Genomic DNA, 23,231 nt, shown 5'->3' on the forward strand with positions numbered 1-23,231 from the left:
AATAATTAAATAAAATTAGTGCATCTGGTGAATATTTTATTGGAGGGAAAAATAAAATGATTTCTGCACCTAGAGTTAGGTAAAAAAAAAAAAAAGTATTTGACACATCTTTGCATAAGTTCTGTCCTATTTTGCATTATTAATCAATACTGCAGATTCTGAAAAATGATTTCACATTAAAACATGTAAGCGCTACATTGTCTTTGATCATAGTTTTACATAAAACACATATTACAAATATTAAAATCTCAACGAGGACTGTATTTTAGTACACATTTTACCCAGCCCGCTGGGTTTCTAGAATTCTTCATTGCTTAATTTTGTACATGGGTTTGTCTTTTAAAAACATTAGTAACATCCATCCCTCCAGTTTCCATCTCGTAGGGCGCTAAGCGATGACAACGTCTTGGGAGGTTGAAGAAAACTGCAAAGAAATGCAGAGAAAAGTATAATTAATATTGCTAGTCTAATGCAAAACAAGTTATAGTTGTATATTCCTACAACTTCTGCTGTCAGCTTATTAGTTTTAGTACTTAAGGAAAAAATAAAAATTTGCAATATTTATTTATTTTTGACTGTTCTCGTTATGCAATTTAGCGCTGCATTTTTCCCCTCACTGGCTGCAAAATTAAATATGCTACAGTTTGCCTAACCCCTGCTGCACAGTGATAGTTTAGATCAGTAAAAAAACTCTTCTAAAACTGGCCTCATTAAAGGAGACCAGATTTGGTGCATGACAATGTTTTTATTTAATGCGTATACAGGTATAAATCCCCAAATCCAGAATTCCAAACATTCCGAAATCTAATCTTTTTAATGAATATATTTTGTAAACCAAAATTTCTATTTTTTCCTGCTTTTGGTTTGGTTTTTGTGCCCTAAAATGCAAATAAAAGTCTATAATTATTTAAAACAACAAACATTACCTTTCTAAATTACATTACTGTACTATCCTTTAGAGGGTACCATGTATACAAAAGTATAAAAATGATATTAAAGTACCTTTAGGTATTATGACATGTAAACATTGCCTAAAATTAAATTAAATATGATTTTGTGGTTTACACTTGGTCCCATCCCCTCTCCAAACTGTCAGATTTTACAAATATTCCAAAATCCAAACTATTCTGAAATCTAAACCTTTTCCAGTACCAAGCAGTCTGGATAAAGAGTTTTCTACCTATATTTATTATTAAGCTGCCTAATTTGGGCTTCATACATTAGTGGCCATATGTAGTTGCATAATGGCTAGAATTGGAGGGGACGCCAATGAAACGTAGGGAGGAAGAGAGGGCAGGTCAGCTGGAAGCACCTGGCTGAAATATCTCACTGCACAGCCCCTGCACACTCTGCAAAAGTGTAGCAATCTTCATAAAAGTTGGTGGAGCTGTTGACAGCAGCGTGACTCGCCTCAACCCACAGCCTAATGGGTATTACTAGGACTGATGGGCACTCGTGGGAGCACTGACAATCCTACAAATTGATATACTGCAAGACAAGTCATATCAGTGTATAGATAATTTGGCATAATTATACAGTTCAGTGTGTTCATTTTCAGTGTATAAATGTTCGGCATCATAATGCTCATCAGTGCATAGGCTCTGTTCTGTTTTTTTTAGTGTATAAAATAACAAATTTATGTAAGAACTTTCCTGATAAATTCATTTCTTTGATATTGAGAGTCCATGAGCTAGTGACGTATGGGATATACAATCCTACCAGGAGGGACAAAGTTTCCCAAACCTCAAAATGCCTATAAATACACCCCTCACCACACCCACAATTCCGTTTAACAAATAGCCAAGTAGTGGGGTGATAAAGAAAGGAGTAAAAAGCATCAACAAAGGAATTTGGAAATAATTGTGCTTTATACAAAAAAATCGTAACCACCATAAAAAGGGTGGGCCTCATGGACTCTTGCCAATGTGAAAAATGAATTTATCAGGTAAGTTTTTACATAAATTATGTTTTCTTTCATGTAATTGGCAAGAGTCCATGAGCTAGTGAGGTATGGGATAGCAATACCCAAGATGTGGAACTCCAGGCAAGAGTCACTAGAGAGGGAGGAATAAAATAAAAACAGCCATTTTTTGCTGAAGAAAATTAATCCACAACCCAAAATATAAGTTTATTCTCATAAATGAAAGGAAAAAACTTAAAACATAAGCAGAAGAATCAAACAAACAGCTGCCTGAAGAATTTTTCTATGAAAAACTGCTTCCGAAGAAGCAAATACATCAAAACGGTAGAATTTAGTAAATGTATGCAATGAAGACCAAGTTGCTGCTTTGCAAATCTGATCAACTGAAGCTTCATTCCTAAAAGCCCACAAAGTGGAGACTGACCTAATAGAATGAGCTGTAACTCTCTGAGGCGGGGCTTGACCCGACTCCAAATAAGCTTGATGAATCAAAAGCTTTAACCACAATGCCAAGGAAACGGCAGAAGCCTTCTGGCCTTTCCTAGGACCAGAAAAGATAACAAATAGACTAGAAGTCTTCCTGAAATCTTTAGTAGCTTCAACTTAATATTTCAGAGCTCTCACCACATCCAAAGAATGTAAAGATCTCTCCAAAGAATTCTTAGGATTAGGATACAGGGAAGGGACAACAATTTCTCTATTAATGTTGATAGAATTCACAACTTAGGTAAGAATTTAAATGAAGTCCTCAAAACTGCCTTATCCTGATGAAAAATCAGAAAAGGAGATTCACAAGAGAGCAGATAATTCAGAAACTCTTCTACCAGAAGAGATGGCCAAAAGAAACAACACTTTCCTAGAAAGTAGTTTAATGTCCAAAGAATGCATAGGCTCAAATGGAGGAGCCTGTAAAGCCTTCAAACCAAATTAAGACTCCAAGGAGGACAGATTGATTTAATGACAGGCTTGATACGAAACAAAGCCTGAACAAAACAGTGAATATCAGGAAGCTTAGAAATCTTTCTGTGAAATAAAATAGAAAGAGCAGAGATTTGTCCCTTCAAGGAACTTGCAGACAAACCCTTATCCAAACCATCCTGAAGAAACTGTAAAATTCTAGGAGTTCTAAAAGAATGGCAAGAGAATTTAAGAGAGGAACACCATGAAATGTAAGTCTTCCAAACTCGATAATAAATCTTTCTAGAAACAGATTTACAAGCCTGCAACATAGTATTAATCACAGAATCAGAGAAACCTCTATGACTAAGCACTAAGCGTTCAATCTCCATACCTTCAAATTTAATGATTTGAGATCCTAATGGAAAAACGGACCTTGAGACAGAAGGTCCAGCCTTAATGGAAGTGGCCAAGGTTGGCAACTGGACATCCGAACAAGATCCACATACCAAAACCTGTGAGGCCACGCTGGAGCCACCAGCAGCACAAAACGATTGCTCCATGATGATTTTGGAGATCACTCTTGGAAGAAGAACTAAAGGCGGGAAAATATAAGCAGGTTGATAAAACCAAGGAAGTGTCAACGCATCCCCTGCTTCTGAATGAGCATCCCTGGACCTGGACAGGTACCTGGGAAGTTTCTTGTTTAGATAAGAAGCCATCAGATCTATTTCTGGAAGACCCCACATCTGAACAATTTGAGAAAACACATCTGGATGGAGGGACCACTCCCCCGGATGCAGAGTCTGACAGCTGAGATAATCCGCTTCCCAATTGTCTATACCTGGGATATGAACCGCAGAAATTAGACAGGAGCTGGATTCTACCCAAGCAAATATCCGGGATACTTCTTTCATAGCTTGGGGACTGTGAGTGCAGCCCTGATGATTGACATATGCCACAGTTGTGATATTGTCTGTCTGAAAACAAATAAATGGTTCTCTCTTCAACAGAGGCCAAATCTGAAGAGCCCTGAAAATCGCACGGAGACTGAGACTGAAGGTTCCGACAGGCTGCAACCAATTTTAAACGTCTCTTGTCTGTTAGAGACAGTCATGGACACTGAATCTATCTGAAAACTAAAAAAGGTGACCCTTGTATGAGGAATCAAATAACTTTTTGGTAAATTGATCCTCCAACCATGTACCAAGATATTGTTCAAATAAAGAAACATTGCAATACCCCGCTCTCTGATTACAGAGAGTAGGGCACCGAGAACCTTTGAAAAGATTCTTGGAGCTGTCGCTAGGCCAAAAGGAAAAGCGACAAATTGGTAATGCTTGTATAGAAAAGAGAATCTCAGAAACTGATAATGATCTGGATGAATCGGAATATGAAGATATGCATCCTGTAAGTCTATTGTGGACATATAATGCCCTTGCTGAACAAAAGGCAGAATAGTCCTTATAGTCACCATTTTGAAAGTTGGTACTCGTACATAACGATTCAAAATTTTCAGATCCAGAACTGGTCTGAATGAATTTCCTTTATTTGGGACAATGAATAGATTTGAATAAAACCCCAGACCCTGTTCCTGAAACGGAACTGGCATGATTACCCCTGAAAACTCCAGATCTGAAACACACTTCAGGAAAGCCTGAGCCTTTACTAGATTTGCTGGGATGCGCGAGAGAAAATATCTTCTCACAGGAGGTCTTACTCTGAATCCTATTCGGTACCCCTGAGAGACAATACTCAGAATCCATTGATTTTGGACAGAATTTGTCCAAACATCCTTGAAAAAACAAAATTTATGCTTACCTGATAAATTTGTCTCTTGTGGTGTATCCAGTCCACGGGTTCATCCATTACTTGTGGGATATTCTCCTTCCCAACAGGAAGCTGCAAGAGGACACCCACAGCAGAGCTGTCTATATAGTTCCTCCCCTAACTGCCACCCCCAGTCATTCGACTGAAGACAAGCAAGAAAAAAGGAGAAAATATAGGGTGCAGTGGTGACTGTAGTTTAAAAATAAAAAACACCTGCCTTAAAGTGACAGGGCGGGCCGTGGACTGGATACACCACAAGAGAAAGAAATTTATCAGGTAAGCATAAATTTTGTTTTCTCTTGTAAGGTGTATCCAGTCCACGGGTTCATCCATTACTTGTGGGATACCAATACCAAAGCTTTAGGACACGGATGAAGGGAGGGACAAGGCAGGAACTTAAACGGAAGGCACCACTGCCTGCAAGACTTTTCTCCCAAAAATAGCCCCCGAGGAAGCAAAAGTATCAAATTTGTAGAATTTAGAAAAAGTATGAAGCGAAGACCAAGTCGCCGCCTTACAAATCTGTTCAACAGAGGCCTCATTTTTAAAAGCCCATGTGGAAGCTACCGCTCTAGTGGACTGAGCTGTAATTCTTTCAGGAGGCTGCTGGCCAGCAGTCTCATAAGCTAAATGGATTATGCGTCTCAGCCAAAAAGAAAGAGAAGATGCCGAAGCCTTTTGGCCTCTCCTCTGTCCAGAGTAGACAACAAACAATAAAGATGTTTGACGAAAATCCTTAGTAGCTTGTAAATAAAACTTTAAAGTACGAACCACATCAAGATTGTGTAACAGACGTTCCTTCTTTGAAGAAGGATTAGGACACAGTGACGGAACAACAATCTCCTGATTGATATTCTTATTAGATACCACCTTAGGAAGAAACCCAGGTTTGGTACGCAAAACTACCTTATCTGCATGGAAGATCAGATAAGGGGAATCACACTGCAAGGCAGATAACTCTGAAACTCTTTGAGCCGAAGAGATAGCTACCAAAAACAGAACTTTCCAAGATAAAAGCTTGATATCTATGGAATGCAGAGGTTCAAACGGAACCCCTTGAAGAACTTTAAGAACTAAATTTAAACTCCATGGCGGAGCAACAGGTTTAAACACAGGCTTGATTCTAACTAAAGCCTGACAAAACGCCTGAACGTCTGGAACATCTGCCAGACGCTTGTGCAGAAGAATAGACAGAGCAGAAATCTGTCCCTTTAAGGAACTAGCTGACAAACCCTTCTCCAATCCTTCTTGGAGAAAGGATAATATCCTAGGAATCCTGACCTTACTCCATGAGTAACCCTTGGATTCACACCAATGAAGATATTTACACCATATCTTATGATAGATTTTCCTGGTGACAGACTTTCGAGCCTGAATCAAGGTATCAATGACCGACTCAGAGAAACCACGTTTTGATAAAATCAAGCGTTCAATCTCCAAGCAGTCAGCTGCAGAGAAATTAGATTTGGATGTTTGAATGGACCTTGGAGTAGAAGCGGCAGAGTCCATGGTGGAAAGGATGACATGTCCACCAGATCTGCATACCAAGTCCTGCGTGGCCACGCAGGTGCTATCAAAATCACTGAAGCTCTCTCCTGCTTGATCTTGGCAATCAGACGAGGGAGGAGAGGAAATGGTGGGAATGGCCAGGCTGAAGGACCAGGGCACTGCTAGAACATCTATCAGCGGTGCCTGGGGATCCCTTGACCTGGGCCCGTAACAAGGAAGCTTGGCGTTCTGACGAGACGCCATCAGATCCAGTTCTGGTTTGCCCCATAGTTGGATCAGCTGGGCAAATACCTCTGGATGGAACTCCCACTCCCCCGGATGAAAAGTCTGCCGACTTAGAAAATCCGCCTCCCAGTTCTCTACTCCTGGGATATGGATAGCTGAGAGATGGCAAGAGTGAACCTCTGCCCATAGAATTATCTTTGAAACCTCCAACATTGCCAGGGGGCTTCTTGTTCCCCCCTGGTGGTTGATATAGGCTACAGTCGTGATATTGTCCGACTGAAATCTGATGAACCTGACTGCAGCTAGTTGAGGCCGAGCCTGAAGAGCATTGAATATCGCTCTCAGTTCCAGAATGTTTATCGGAAGGAGGGCTTCCTCCCGAGTCTACGAACCCTTGCCTTCAGTGAGTTCCAGACTGCGCCCCAGCCCAGAAGGCTGGCACATCTGTCATCACTATAGTCCACTCTGTCCTGCGGAAACTCATTCCCCTGGACAGATGGAAACGAGATAACCACCAGAGAAGAGAATCCCTGGTCTCTTGATCCAGATTTAGCAGAGGGGACAAATCTGTGTAGTCCCCATTCCACCGATTGAGCATGCAAAGTTGCAGTGGTCTGAGATGTAGGCGGGTAAACGGAACTATGTCCATTGCCGCTACCATAAGGCCGATTACTTCCATACACTGAGCCACTGACGGCCGAGAAGTGGAATGAAGAGCACGGCAGAAAGTTAGAAGCTTTGATAACCTGACCTCTGTCAGAAAAATATTCATTTCTACTGAATCTATCAGTGTTCCTAGGAAGGAAAATCTTGTGAGAGGGGAGAGAGAACTCTTTTCTTCGTTCACCTTCCACCCGTGAGACCTCAGAAAGGCCAGAACAATGTCCGTATGGGACTTGGCGATTTGAAAAGTCGACGCCTGTATCAGAATGTCGTCTAGGTAAGGAGCCACCGCTATGCCTTGTGGCCTTAGAACCGCCAGTAGAGACCCTAGAACCTTCGTAAAGATTCTTGGTGCCTTGGCTAGCCCGAAGGGAAGAGCCACAAACTGGTAATGCCTGTCTAGGAAGGCGAACCTGAGGAACTGATGATGATCTCTGTGAATCGGAATGTGGAGATAAGCATCCTTTAAGTCCACGGTAGTCATATATTGACCCTCCTGGATCATAGGGAGGATGGTTCGGATAGTCTCCATCTTGAAGGATGGGACTCTGAGAAATTTGTTTAGGATCTTGAGATCCAAGATTGGTCTGAAAGTTCCTTCTTTTTTGGGAACTATAAACAGATTTGAATAGAAGCCCTGCCCCTGTTACTCCCATAACCAGTAGGTCTTGAACACAACGTAAGAATGCCTCTCTCTTTATCTGGTTTACAGATAATTGTGAGAGATGAAATCTCCCCTTTGGAGATGAAGCTTTGAAGTCCAGAAGATATCCCTGGGAAACAATCTCTAATGCCCAGGGATCCTGGACGTCTCTTGCCCAAGCCTGGGCGAAGAGAGAAAGTCTGCCCCCTACTAGATCCGGTCCCGGATCGGGGGCTACTCCTTCATGCTGTCTTAGAGGCGGCAGCAGGTTTTTTGGCCTGCTTCCCCTTGTTCCAAGCCTGGTTCGGTCTCCAGAATATTTTGGACTGGGCGAAATTTCCCTCTTGTTTTGCATTAGAGGAAGCTGAAGCTGCGCCACTCTTGAAGTTTCGAAATGAACGAAAATTATTCTGTTTGGTCCTTAATTTATTGGACCTATCCTGAGGAAGGGCATGACCTTTTCCTCCAGTAATATCAGAAATGATCTCCTTCAGACCAGGCCCGAATAGGGTCTGTCCCTTGAAGGGGATGTTAAGAAGCTTAGACTTTAAAGTAACGTCTGCTGACCAGGACTTAAGCCATAGCGCCCTGCACGCCAGAATGGCAAAACCTGAATTCTTAGCCGTTAGTTTGGTTAGATGAAAAACGGCGTCAGAAATAAAGGAATTAGCTAACTTGAGAGCTTTAATCCTGTCTAAAATATCATCTAACGGGGTCTCCACCTGTAGAGCCTCCTCAAGAGACTCGAACCAAAAGGCCGCTGCAGCAGTAACTGGGGCAATGCATGCAAGAGGCTGGAGAATAAAACCTTGATGGATAAAAATTTTCTTAAGGAGACCCTCCAATTTTTTATCCATAGGATCTAAGAAAGCACAACTGTCCTCGACGGGGATAGTTGTACGCTTAGTTAGGGTAGAGACTGCTCCCTCCACAAGTCCTGTATGGCGGCATCTATGGGAAACATCTTTTTAAAAGCAGGAGGGGGAGAGAACGGTATACCTGGTCTATCCCATTCCTTAGTAATAATTTCTGAAAACCTCTTAGGGACTGGAAAGACATCAGTGTAAACAGGCACTGCAAAGTATTTGTCCATTTTACACAATTTCTCTGGAACTTCAATGGGGTCACAATCATCCAGAGTCGCTAAAACCTCCCTGAGCAATAAGCGGAGGTGTTCAAGCTTAAATTTAAAGGCTGTCATTTCAGAATCGGACTGAAGCAACGTCTTCCCTGAATCTGAAATCTCACCCTCAGATAGCAAATCCCTTGCCACGGCTTCGGAGCATTGTGAGGGTATATCGGACATAGCTACTAAAGCGTCAGAAAGCTCTGTATTTGTTCTAGCCCCAGAGCTGTCTCGATTTATTTGTAACCCTGGCAGTTTGGACAATACCTCTGTGAGGGTATGATTTATAACTGCCGCCATGTCTTGTAGGGTAAACGCATTGGAAGCGCTAGATGTACTTGGCGTCACTTGATCAGGAGTTATAGGTTCTGACACGTGGGGAAAGCTAGATGGCATAACCTCCCTTTTGTCAGTCTGAGAAACCTCTGGTGATAAATCTTTAAATGCCATAATATGGTCTTTATAAGTTATAGAAATTTCAGTACATTTGGTACACATTCTAAGAGGGGGTTCCACAATGGCTTCTAAACATATTGAACAAGGATTTTCCTCTATGTCAGACATGTTTAACAGACTAGTAATGAGACCAGCAAGCTTGTAAAACACTTTAATTAATGTGAAACCGCAATTAAATAAAAACGGTACTGTGCCTTTAAGAGAAAAAAACTATCACATAAACTGCAAAACAGTGTTAAAAAGTAGTAAACTCTTCGAAATTTTTACAGTGTGTATAAGGGACTAAAGCAGCATTGCATCCACTTGCAAATGGAGGATTAACCCTTTAGGCCCCAAACCGGATTTGAAAAACGTTAAAAAAGCGTTAATAAACAGTTAAACACCTTGCCACAGCTCTGCTGTGACTCCTACCTGCCCTCAAATATGATTTAGGAAAGGAATAAGTCCTCTATAGTGGTCCTCAGATGCCAGAGGACTCCTTTAGGGAAGCTGGATGTCTCAGTCTGAATAAGAACTGCGCATCTAGAGCGTGAAAATAGGCCCCTCCCACCATGCACTCGATGTCAGAGGGCCTTAAGAAAATACTCCTGGGAGTATCTGACTAGCCATGTGGAAACTAGGCCCCAAAAAAAACGATTTATCATCCTCAGAGAAAAAACGTTTTTTCTATATAACATGTAAACGTTTTGTCACTAAGAAATATGAGTATTAACATGAATATTACCCTTTTTTGTAAGCATGAACCCAGTCGTTAAATCGCTGCATCAGGCTTACCTCAATTATACAAGGCTCTGTCAGCATTTTCTAGATCTTATCTCTCTAGAAATAAATATACTGAACATACCTCAAAGCAGGTAATCTGCAAACCGTTCCCCCAACTGAAGTCTTTCCCATACTCTTCAGTTATGCGTGAGAACAGCAATGGACCTTAGTTACAAACCGCTAAGATCATCAACCTCCAGGCAGATTCTTCTTCTAATTTCTGCCTGAGAGTAAAACAGTACAACGCTGGTACCATTTAAAAATAAACTTTTGATTGAAGGTAAAAACTACACTAAGTCACCACATCTCTTGATACTTCCTATCTTGTCGAGAGCTGCAAGAGAATGACTGGGGGTGGCAGTTAGGGGAGGAGCTATATAGACCGCTCTGCTGTGGGTGTCCTCTTGCAGCTTCCTGTTGGGAAGGAGAATATCCCACAAGTAATGTATGAACCCGTGGACTGGATACACCTTACAAGAGAAATCTTAATATGCCCCCTACCAGCTGAGCTGGAATGAGGGCCGCACCTTCATGCGGACTTGGGGGCTGGCTTTGGTTTCTTAAATGGCTTAGATTTATACCAATTTGAAGAAGGTTTACAATTGGAAACAGATTCCTTGGGGGAAGGATTAGGTTTCTGTTCCTTATTTTGTCGAAAGGAACGAAAACGGTTAGAAGCTTTAGATTTACCCTTAGGTCTTTTATCCTGAGGAAAAAAAATCCCTTCCCCCCAGTGACAGTTGAAATAATCGAATCCAACTGAGAACCAAATAACTTATTACCTTGGAAAGAAAGAGATAGCAATCTGGACTTAGAAGTCATGTCAGAATTCCAAGATTTAAGCCACAAAGCTCTTCTAGCTAAAATAGCTAAAGACATAGATTTAACATCGATTTTGATGATATAAAAAATGGCATCACAAATAAAATGATTAGCATGTTGAAGCAAGCGAACAATGCTAGACAAATCAGAATCCAATTCTAGTTGCACTAAATTTTCCAACCAAAAAGTTGATGCAGCTGCAACATCAGCCTAAGAAATTGCAGGCCTGAGAAGATGACCCGAATATAAATAGGCTTTCCTTAGAAAAGATTCAAGTTTCCTATCTAAAGGATCTTTAAAAGAAGTACCATCTTCCATAGGAATAGTAGTACGATTAGCAAGAGTAGAGATAGCCCCATCAACTTTGGGGATCTTTTCCCAAAACTCCAATGTAACTGCTGGCAAAGGATACAATTTTTTAAACCTTGAAGAAGGAATAAAAGAAGTACCAGGCCTATTCCATTCCTTAGAAATATCAGAAATAGCATCAGGAATTGGAAAAACCTCTGGAATAACCACAGGAGGTTTATGAACAGAATTTAATTAAGGGTTTACTAGTTATAATATCAAGGACTAGTTTCCTCAATATCCAATGTAATCAACACTTCTTTTAAAAAAGCACGAATATACTCCATTTTAAATAAATAAGTAGACTTGTCAGTGTCAATATCTGAGGAAGGATCTTTTGAATCAGATAGATCCTCATCAGAAGAAGATAATTCAGTATGTTGTCGGTCATTTGAAATTTCATCAACTTTATAAGAAGTTTTAAAAGACCTTTTACGTTTATTAGAAGGCGGGATGGCAGACAAAGCCTTCTGAATAGAATCAGCAATAAATTATTTTAAATTCACAGGTATATCTTGTACATTAGATGTTGAAGGAACAGCAACAGGCAATGTACTATTACTGATGGACACATTATCTGCATGTAAAAAGTTATCATGACAACTATTACAAACCACAGCTGGAGATATAATCTCCACAAGTTTACAACAAATGCACTTAGCTTTGGTAGAACTGTTATCAGGTAGCAGGGTTCCAACAGTGATTTCTGAGACAGAATCAGATTGAGACATCTTGCAAATGTAACAGAAAAAACAACATATAAAGCAAAATGATCAATTTCCTTATATGGCAGCTTCAGGAATGGGAAATAAATGCAAACAGCATAGCCCTCTGATAGAGAAAAAAGGCAAGAGGCATATAGGAATGGGGTTTTAAATAATGAAAATATTTGGCATCAAGTATGACGCACAACACAAACAGAAAAAAAATGTTGCCGCTAAAATCCGGAAATGACACTCGCGTAATTGAAGACGCAACCTTGTGAAAGGACTCGGCGTCAACTAAGATCCCGGATGTGACGAATTTGCGTCATCAAACTTAACTTCGCGCCAAAAATTACGCAATATACTTTTGCATTTTGCGCCCTCGTGAGCCTAACTATGCCCGCAAATTTAAAATGACAGTCAATTGAAAAAAAGACTATACCCCAGGTAAGAAATACATTTTTCCTAAAAAATGCATTTCTCAGATATGAAACTGACAGTCTGCAAAAGGAAATATACTGAAAACCTGAATCATGGCAAATATAAGTACAATACATACATTTAGAACTTTATATAAATACATAAAGTGCCAAACCATAGCCGAGAGTGTCTTATGTAATGAAAACATACTTAACAAAAGACACCCATCCACATATAGCAGATAGCCAAACCAGTACCGAAACGGTTATCAGTAGAGGTAATGGAATATGAGAGTATATCGTCGATCTGAAAAGGGAGGTAGAAGATAACTCTACGACCGATAACAGAGAACCTATGAAATAGATCTCCCGTGAGGAAAACCATTGCATTCAATAGGTGATACTCCCTTCACATCCCTCTGACATTCACTGTACTCTTAGAGGAATCTGGCTTCAAAATGCTGAGAAGCGCATATCAACGTAGAAATCTTAGCACAAACTTACTTCACCACCTCCATAGGAGGCAAAGTTTGTAAAACTGAATTGTAAGTGTGGTGAGGGGTGTATTTATAGGCATTTTGAGGTTTGGGAAACTTTGCCCCTCCTGGTAGGATTGTATATCCCATACGTCACTAGCTCATGGACCCTTGCCAATTACATGAAAGAAATTAGCATAGTTGCCAACATTTGAAAAAAAATTTCCAGGGACACTTTGCAGCTATCAATTACCTGCATGGAAATTTTTACTACATCCCCTGCCCTAAAGTTCCGCCCACTTTACCAAACCCACATAATTAGCATAATTTAGCTTTGCCTATTTATTATGGTGCAGATATATATATATATATATATATATATATATATATATATATATATATATATATATATATATATATATATATAATTACACTGTATGTATATGCCTGTGTATGTATGTATATGTGTGTATATAAAATATATATATTTGTGTATAAAAATAAATATAGGGTGACTTGTTCAAGCCTCTATGCTTTGTATGTCTTGGATGTAATATCTCATTATTGTGTGTTATTGTGTCCATGTGTCGTGTGTTGTACCAAGTGTTATTGTGTGTGTGCGTGTGTCATTGTGTGTTGTACCAAGTGTTATTGTGTGTGTGTGCGTGTCGTGTGTTGTACCAAGTGTTATTGTGTGTGTGCATGTGTCATTGTGTGTTGTACCAAATGTTATTGTGTGTGCGTGTCATTGTGTGTTACTGGTGAGAGGGCTTTGTGTGTAAGGCAGAAGGAACCTCTCTATAATATTAAAAATATATTGATTTATATATTTGTATGTTCTTTATCTCATTTTGCTAATAAAGCTTATTTAAAAAAAAAAAAAAATTAACTTTTCAGTTTACTTCCATTATTAAGGGGATGTGGAACACACAGTTTGTGATTTAGATAGACTATGCGGTTTCTAATTTATATTTTGAATTTTTCTTCTTTTCTGTGTATCTTTTGTTGAAAAGCAGGTCATATGCTTAGGAGCCAGCCCATTTCAGGAGCACTATATGGCATCAGTTTTGAAAGAATGTTATCCATTTGCATTTTGCAAGAGCACTAGATGGCAGCACTATTTCCTGCCATATAGTGCTCCAGAGGCCTCGACACAGAATATCATGGGAACTAAGCAAATTTGATCATAGAAGTAAAATTGGATTTTTTTTTGTTTTAATTGTATGATCTGAATCACAGGGGAGACGTCTTGGGTTTCATATCCCTTTAAAAAAAAATTATTGATTTATAAGTTACTGGGGAGGGGCTCTGTGAGTGAGGCAGAGGGAACATCTCTATAATATTATATACAGGTGGCCCTCGATTTACACCGGTTCAATTTGCGCCGTTTCAGAATAACAACCTTTTTTTCAGTCATGCGACTGCTATTGAAAAGCATTGAGAAGCATTGCATTGATTAAAATAGCCAGTAGGTGGAGCTGTCCGCTTGTGTTGCAGCAAAGATATGCAAAGCCAAGCACAGAAACAGGCTTGAATTAGTCTAGCTAGACATGAGCTATCGAGCAGTTTTCATAGGAACAAGATCTTCCTGTCTATAAATCAATCCAGATTGGAATGCATATAAAGAACTGTTTGCAGAAAAATGCAAGTAAAGTCTGTGTTGTGATTATTTCATAAGGTTTATAATGCAGTTTAGCAAATGTTTTTGTTCATTTAACTTCGTTTAATTATATATTCTGTTGTGTGATTATTTGATACTGTTTAGCATTTAAAGTCTTCATTTCAAAGCTTAAAAATAATGTATTAGGTGTTACTTATGACAATTTTGAGAGGGGCCTGGAACCCATCTCCCTCACTTCCCACTGACTTACATTATAAACTGGGTTTCAATTTACAACGGTTTTCGATTTACAACCATTCCTTCTGGAACCTAACCCCGGCGTAAACTGAGGGCTACCTGTATATATATATGCCTCACTCACAGTGCCCCTCCCCAGTAACTTATAAATCAATATATTTTTAATATTATAGAGAAGTTCCCTCTGCCTTACACACAAAGCCCTCTCACCAGTAACACACAATGACACACACACACAATAACATTTGGTACAACACACAATGACACACACACACACAACACTTGGTACAACACACAATGACACGCACGCGCACACACACATACAATAGCCTATATCTTCTTTGAGAGCAATGCTGATTGATAGAGTAGCCCCCCTAAAGAGGGGAGGAGACAGGGACACAGAATTGCTGCGTTGTGAAACCAGGTGGATCTTCAGAATTAACACATTGGCACCTCATGGGCTGAATGTACATATTGATTATTCCTTGTTCTATTAGACAAATTGGTGGCCGCTAGTAAGCATGTCAGTTTTTTGAGTGAGACACCCACACCATAATACCACCCCTTTGAACTAGTGTTTTTTGTACGTGGTGATTTAGTTCGGTAAGATTCACTTTGTATAAAGTGTAACTGGGACTTGGTCCTCCTTACCACGTTGGCCCTATGGGTGCGAGTGTATGCAGCATTAACCTGTACGTGGTCCCTTTTCCCGGTATATTCCTGGTGCCTCTATGTACTGGATGCATATGTGGAATTTTTGTATGTCGCTTTTAGTGGCCTTTATTCCACAGTTTACCTTGTACCTGTCGGAGTATCTAAGTGTCTCTGCTAATGGGGATGCCAGAGTTAGGTGTTTGTGTCTCCCTAAGATGATCTTCTCTTATATGGGTAATATGATTTTGGCCTCATTTTGGGGGCTAATGTAAACAGATTTTTTTTAGCTCTGAGTATCTGCACCGATGCAGAGCATTTTTAGTATTTCAATTTTTTTTCTGTATTTGTAGTTGCAGGAATTGGTCAAGTGACATTATAGCCTTTTTTCTTATATAGGAAGTGATTATAGATTGTGTTCCCTGACAGAGTAGATACAGTGACCCTTGACAACCCTTTGGACTTTGTGTGTAAAGTGTCACAGACCCACTAAGCCGTATACCCCTTGTCTGTTGGCACTGAGTATAGATCTGGGTTTATATCTCATCTCACATACGTGGTTTCTATACACCGATTTTCTGCAATGATTTGTATTTCCATACTTATATTTTGGCTGGTAGGTAAGCATGTGTTTATACATTGTCTGTCTTTTGACAGCGTTTTATGAATTAGGCTTTTTGGACATATCTGTTCAACATATGACTTATGGCCCAAGTTATGGCAGTAGAGCAGCGGTGTCCAATCTTACTTCGGGGTTTCCGGTTGTACTAATTGTTAACGTGCCCTGCGTCTATCACATTCCCATCTGACTCCTATTAGTAATTAGCGTAAGTAACGCTTTATAAGGATGAACCTGGTGTTGACGCGGCACTGGCATATTTTCCCTTTGGGAGCATGGCTGCTTAGCCCTATGAAGGTAAGATCCACTGGCTTATGTTGCTATGCTTTGTTGATGGTCTCAGCTTTTTCCAAAGTTAACTGTGTCTATAGATCGGTAGGTGTTTCGTATTGTGTTTTAGATACGGCTGTTTGCATTTTTATAGCGGTGTTTGTGTCTGGGGATCACGCATTTTCATAAACATGCTTTGTTAGCGTGTATTGATGGAGCTCTGAACTATTGCATACACTGACCCGTGTGGTTTGCCGATCTGATACGGTTATGCTAGTTTAACGATACTCTGTTGTGATTAGTTGGTGACTTGCATATACATGGTTATTGTTTTAGTAAGTCAGACACATGGTGATGTCGGGTTTTATGGTTTTTGGTTCAGTCTCTGAAGCAGAGGGTCTAATGTTTTGTCTATACATACATTGATTTGGGATTTGTTCTTGTTAAGTTTTAACATTGTTGGGGATGCCGGGAACTAGATAGCTTATACATTTTAGCTGAGATCTCTCACTATCTTTTTCATGTCCTGAGTGACCGACTTCATGCTGGCTTATGTCTGCCTATTAGGCTACCGGCTTGCGTTGCTTACGCTAGTATCTTATCCATCTATGTTAGGATATATTAATATGTTTGCATATGTTGTGCCGCTCTTCTGATTTGCGTCATCTCTGTGACTCATTACCCTCAAGGTATAATGTGCACCTTGGTCTATGGATTTATATACAACCATGTGATATGGTTCAGTGTCTCGGTTTTGAGTGGTTGAGTTCCTGATTGGACTCTTGGCTAGGCAGACGTCGGAAAGATACCACTACTCAGGGCACTTATTCACACACTACATTGCGTTCTTCATTTACTGTGATGGGGACCTTAGGCCTAGGAACCTGTGACCTTTCATCACTCGCTGTGTCTCTCAACTTGATATGAGTGTCAGTTTATCAGATTGGTTTTATTTTGATCATGGTAATTATGGTGTTGGCTGTGTTTGTGTCAGGGTTTTTTCCCTCCTTTGTTTGCCATGTGCTGCTGGCAGCCATTTTACTCAGCTCTCTTGCTGACTCTGGTGCATACTGTGTGATGCTGCTCATTTCCTGCACTTCCTTTTATGGCCAGACTGGTGTTCATCATCAGTGTGAGACAGGATGCAGTCTCAGAATTGTGATGTCATCACTTATTTAAAGGGCCTCTGTTCAGTATGCTTTGCCCTTGCATTGTCTCAGACCTGTTTGTGAGAGCTCCTGTGTATAACCTGGCTGTCTGACGTCCCTCCTGGTTCCTGATCTCTGGCTTGTTCCTGATTCGGGCTCGTCTGACTACTCGCTTTGGCTCCTGACTCCGCTTGTCTCACTACCAGCTCTGGTTTTGATTCCTGGCTTATTTGTTTTGTGGACTTTTAATATTTTTTGCTATCAATAAAGGTGTAATTATTTTGGCACTTCTCGTCTCAGTCTGATTCCTGGCACCCTGACATTACGCAAGGGCCAGGAATCCTGATGGTGCTAATAATCCACCTTTACCTGCCATCATTTCCAGGATGGATGAACAGGATCACCGCTTGGATCAATTTGCACTAGCCCTGCAAACCCTGTTGGCTCGCACTGCACATTTGGACCAAAGTGTCCCGCAAGTTATGGCTGCTCCTGTTTCCGCTGCTGCACCTAGTCCTACCAGGTGCATGTCTGGTTCTGCACCTCTACCTCAGCGATATGGAGGCAATCCTAATCAGTGCAGAGGGTTTTTGAACCAGGTGGGCATTTACTTTGAGATGCTCTGACAGAGCTAAGGTGGGATTTCTCATCTCGTTACTCTCTGACACAGCTCTTGCCTGGGCTAATCCCTTGTGGAAGACTAATAAACCTGTGATTTCAAATTACCCTGAATTTGTGGCCTCCTTTCGAAGGGTATTTGATGTTCCGGCTCGCTCCTCCTCTGCTGCTAAACAACTCATGTCCATTTAGCAAGGTACAAGATCTGTTGCTCAGTATGCAATTGAGTTCCGTACGCTTGCCGCAGAGGTAGGTTAGAACAATTAAGCCCTTGTTGCCGCCTTCGTTCATGGGCTCTCTGATGCGAATAAAGACGAAGTAGCTGCCAGAGATTTACCAGAGGATCTCGAGGCATTGGTGTCTTTTTTGATCGTAATTGACAGACTCAGAGAGAGGTCCTCTTTCAAGGAGCGCTTGTGGAAGCCTCCTGTTCCGTTGTCTCCTACGTGTTCGTTCCCACCCATGTCACCCTCTCCTCCCATGCCTCCTGGTCCCGAATCACCAGGTACTGCTGAGCCGATGCAGTTGGGATTCATGCGTCTCTCCGCGGCGGAGAGGGCCTTTAGGAGGAGGGAGAGGCTCTGCCTCTATTGTGGGTTACAGGGCCACCTTTTGTGTTTTTGTGTGTGTGTGTCAGTGTTTTTGTGTGTGTGTGTGTGTGTGTCAGTGTTTTGTGTGTGTCAGTGTTTTTTTTGTGTGTGTGTGTGTGTCAGTGTTTTTTTGTGTGTGTGTGTGTGTGTCAGTGTTTTTTTGTGTGTGTGTGTGTGTGTCAGTGTTTTTTTGTGTGTGTGTGTGTGTCAGTGTTTTTTTGTGTGTGTGTGTGTGTCAGTGTTTTTTTGTGTGTGTGTGTGTCAGTGTTTTTTGTGTGTGTGTGTGTGTGTGTGTGTCAGTGTTTTTTGTGTGTGTGTGTGTGTGTGTGTGTCAGTGTTTTTTGTGTGTGTGTGTGTGTGTGTGTGTCAGTGTTTTTTTTGTGTGTGTGTGTGTGTGTCAGTGTTTTTTGTGTGTGTGTGTGTGTGTCAGTGTTTTTGTGTGTGTGTGTGTGTCAGTGTTTTTGTGTGTGTGTGTCAGTGTTTTTGTGTGTGTGTGTGTGTGTGTCAGTGTTTTTGTGTGTGTGTGTGTCAGTGTTTTTGTGTGTGTGTGTGTCAGTGTTTTTGTGTGTGTGTGTGTGTGTCAGTGTTTTTGTGTGTGTGTGTGTCAGTGTTTTTGTGTGTGTGTCAGTGTTTTTGTGTGTGTGTGTCAGTGTTTTTGTGTGTGTGTGTCAGTGTTTTTGTGTGTGTGTGTGTGTGTGTCAGAGTGTTTTGTGTGTGTGTGTGTCAGTGTTTTTTGTGTGTGTGTGTGTCAGTGTTTTTGTGTGTGTGTGTGTCAGTGTTTTTGTGTGTCTGTGTGTCAGTGTTTTTGTGTGTGTGTGTCAGTGTTTTTGTGTGTGTGTGTGTGTGTGTGTCAGTGTGTGTCAGTGTTTTTGTGTGTGTGTCAGTGTTCTTGTGTGTGTGTGTCAGTGTTTTGTGTGTGTGTGTCAGTGTTTTGTGTGTGTGTCAGAGTGTTTTTGTGTGTGTGTGTGTCAGGGTTTTTGTGTGTGTGTGTGTGTGTGTCAGGGTTTTTTTTGTGTGTGTGTGTGTGTGTGTGTGTGTGTCAGAGTGTTTTTGTGTGTGTGTGTCAGAGTGTTTTGTGTGTGTGTGAGTGCGTTTCCGAGTGTTTGTGTGTGCATCTGAGTGTGTTTTTAAGTGTGTCTGAGTGTTTGTATGTGTGTGTGCCTATGTTTTTGTGTTTGTGTGTGTCTGCTTTCTGGGGGGAGGGGGGGTGACACCATAAGTTACCGCACTGGGTGACACCAACCCTAGTGACGCCACTGCTAAGGTTAGCACATCATTCAAACTTATTATTAAGTGTATTTAATTATATTTCTATAGTTGTAGTGAGAGGAGATAGAAAGTGAAACCATCTGAAACAACATACTTCAGCAGCTTATATCATATGGTCAAATTAGTGATTATTAAAAAAGCATGGAAGCCATTGTGTTAAACAGCTATTTAAACAACTAATATCTTTCTGAGATCATATGTTATTGTCAGGATCTCTTGCACATATGTGTTTATTCTGTATTAAAATAGTCCATGTGTTTCTCGTGACTTGTGTAGGAATTCTACTCTGGACATCAGGATTATTTCCGTACACCTTATTTGTGGATCTCTTTTTGCATAACTCCTTCTATAGAAAGCGCACACATTGTTATAAGCTGCATCAAAGGAATTGCACTTTCCAATAATTGGACTTTTTAGCTGGACTTTTTCATTCAGCAGCTATCTTATTGTGATATTTGTGTCTTATATTTTGTTAACTATATGTGTTCATTATTGTTTTGTTTGTGTAATATTGTATTTGTAATATTTGTATTCCATTTTTTTTCATTTATTTTATTAACTTTTTTTATTTTGTTTTAAATGTATGAACTATTAAATGTATTTCCTTTTATTGTAGATCTAATTATTTTTGCAATATATATGCACCTTAGCACACTATCTTTGTTTTCAGCTACTACACTTATACAGCTTATTTTAGCTCCCCGGTTTGTAGACTGTGTATATGTTTAACAAATTCCTTCTAAATGGTTAGTGCATTTCTGTGAGATTATATTTATACTTTCTACGCTATTTTATAAATCAGTGTTTCCCAACCGCAGTTCTCAAGTACCCCCAACAGTCCTGGTTTTCATTTTAGCTGAACTCGAGCACAGGTGAAATAATCAGCTGATGGATGAGAGCAGGTTGGTTACTGATCAGCTGATTACTTCACCTGTACACTGGTTCAGCTATAGTGAAAACCAGGCCTGTTGGGGGTACTTGAGGACCGCGGTTGGAAAACAAATGAACATAATTTTTTTTTTCTTCAAATGATGAATACTTATGCAGAAATTTGTGCCAGGGCCTTATCTTCTGGAACTAACTCTGTATAACCATTGGTTAAAGGGCCATGATACCCAAATGTTGAAACACTTGAAAGTGATGCAGCATAGCTGTAAAAAGCTGACTAGAGAATATCACCTGAACAACTCTACGTAAAAAAAAAAAAAAAAGTTATTTTACCTCAGTAGCTACATCCCATTGTAAAGGACTTCTAAGAAGCAAATCAGTATGTCTGTCCCGGGACAGCTAAGGGAGTGAGCTTTGTGCACACTCATTATGTCCCTATTCAGTTTAAGGAACTTTACTATGAACTTTTCATGAGAGTTAAGTCAAATCTCATGGGATCACAGTAAAAGCTGAGCTTAGGAAGTTGTGAGGTAAAATATCTTCCTTTTTTACATAGAGATGCTCAGGTGATATTTTCCTGTCATCTGTTTCAAGTGATTTGGCATATGAGTATTATGTCCCTTTAAGTAAAAACATAATTTATGTAAGAACTTACCTGATAAATTCATTTCTTTCATATTAGCAAGAGTCCATGAGCTAGTGACGTATGGGATATACATTCCTACCAGGAGGGACAAAGTTTCCCAAACCTCAAAATGCCTTTCTAGTTTTTAACAAACAAGGTTTTTTAACATAAAGTTTATTGTCTATTTTCTTATCTATGTTCATATTTTAATGTTTACTATAGCATTCAAGGTGGTAACACTGAACAAATCTTATATGTTTTTCAAACATACAATAATGCAAAGCTTTAACAAGCTCACCTGCCAATCAGTATCACCACACTCTGACTGGCTGGTAACTAATCATGCAATTAATGGTCCCTTTTATAAAGCCGGTAGGCACCATGCTTGCAACACTTCTAATTTTTCATCTCTTGAGAAAGTCTGGGCGTCCTCAGACGAAACGCGTAGAGTTTGTTTCATAGCTGTATGTTATATTATAACACAGTTTGGATGTAAAGATACCTTTATATGCAGATTTTATTTGTGCCTCTTGTAAGTAGCCATTTGTATGTGTGCACTTACACTGAATTAAAGAATACTACACTTGAATTGGGCTGCGCCTGTCTTTGCTTTCTTTTCACGTATGGGATAATGACTACCCAAGATGTGGATCTTTCCACGCAAGAGTCACTAGAGAGGGAGGGATAAAATAAAGACAGCCAATTCCGCTGAAAAAATCCACACCCAAAAATAAAGTTTAAATCTTATAAAGAAAAAAAAACTGAAAATATAAGCAGAAGATTCAAACTGAAACAGCTGCCTGAAGTACTTTTCTACCAAAGACAGCTTCAGAAGAAGAAAACACATCAAAACGGTAGAATTTAGTAAAAGTATGCAAAGAAGACCAAGTTGCTGCTTTGCAAATCTGATCAACCAAAGCTTCATTCCTAAATGCCTAAGAAGTAGAAACTGACCTAGTAGAATGAGCTGTAATCCTTTGAGGCGGAGTGTTACCCGACTCGACATAAGCATGATGAATTAAAGATTTCAACCAATGATGCCAAAGAAATGGCAGAGGCCTTCTGACCTTTCCTAGAACCGGAAAATATAACAAATAGACTAGAAGTCTTTCGGAAATTCTTAGTAGCTTCAACATAATATTTCAAAGCTCTAACTACATCCAAAGAATGCAATGATTTCTCCTTAGAATTCTTAGGATTAGGACATAATGAAGGAACCACAATTTCGCTTGAAGAGCCCTCAGAACCAAATTCAAACCAAGGAGGAGAAATTGACTTAATGACAGGTTTTATACAAACCAAAGCTTGTACAAAACAATGAATATCAGGAAGATTAGCAATCTTTCTGTGAAAAAGAACAGAAAGAGCAGAGATTTGTCCTTTCAAGGAACTTGCAGACAAACCTTTATCCAAACCATCCTGAAGAAACTGTAAAATTCTCGGAATTCTAAAAGAATGCCAGGAAAAATGATGAGAAAGACACCAAGAAATATAAGTCTTCCAGACTCTATAACATATCTCCCTAGATACAGATTTACGAGCCTGTAACATAGTATTAATCACAGGGTCAGAGAAACCTCTTTGACTAAGAATCAAGCGTTCAATCTCCATACCTTTAAATTTAAGGATTTGAGATCCTGATGGAAAAAAGGACCTTGCGACAGAAGGTCTGGCCTTAACGGAAGAGTCCATGGTTGGCAAGAGGCCATCCGGACAAGATCTGCATACCAAAAACTGTGAGGCCATGCTGGAGCTACCAGCAGAACAAACTAGCATTCCTTCAGAATTTTGGAGATTACTCTTGGAAGAAGAAATTAGAGGCGGAAAGATATAGACAGGATGATACTTCCAAGGAAGTGACAATGCATCCACTGCTACCGCTTGAGGATCCCTG

The 23,231-nt window shown here is 40.1% G+C and overlaps 1 protein-coding gene across 3 annotated transcripts in view; it reads right to left on the reverse strand.

The window, feature by feature from the left end:
* Window positions 1-289: 289 nt before the first annotated feature.
* SLAIN1 (SLAIN motif family member 1) overlaps window positions 290-23,231 on the reverse strand; it is a 244,922-nt gene continuing 221,980 nt past the window's right edge. For all 3 annotated transcript variants that reach the window (XM_053707853.1, XM_053707852.1, XM_053707854.1), the window contains one exon: window positions 290-424. In XM_053707853.1, coding sequence (XP_053563828.1) covers window positions 349-424 — 76 coding nt within the window. In that variant the 3' untranslated portion in view covers window positions 290-348. The remainder of the gene's footprint in view (window positions 425-23,231) is intronic.

Source organism: Bombina bombina, chromosome 3 (genome assembly GCF_027579735.1).
Source record: "Bombina bombina isolate aBomBom1 chromosome 3, aBomBom1.pri, whole genome shotgun sequence".
Lineage (NCBI taxonomy): Eukaryota > Metazoa > Chordata > Amphibia > Anura > Bombinatoridae > Bombina > Bombina bombina.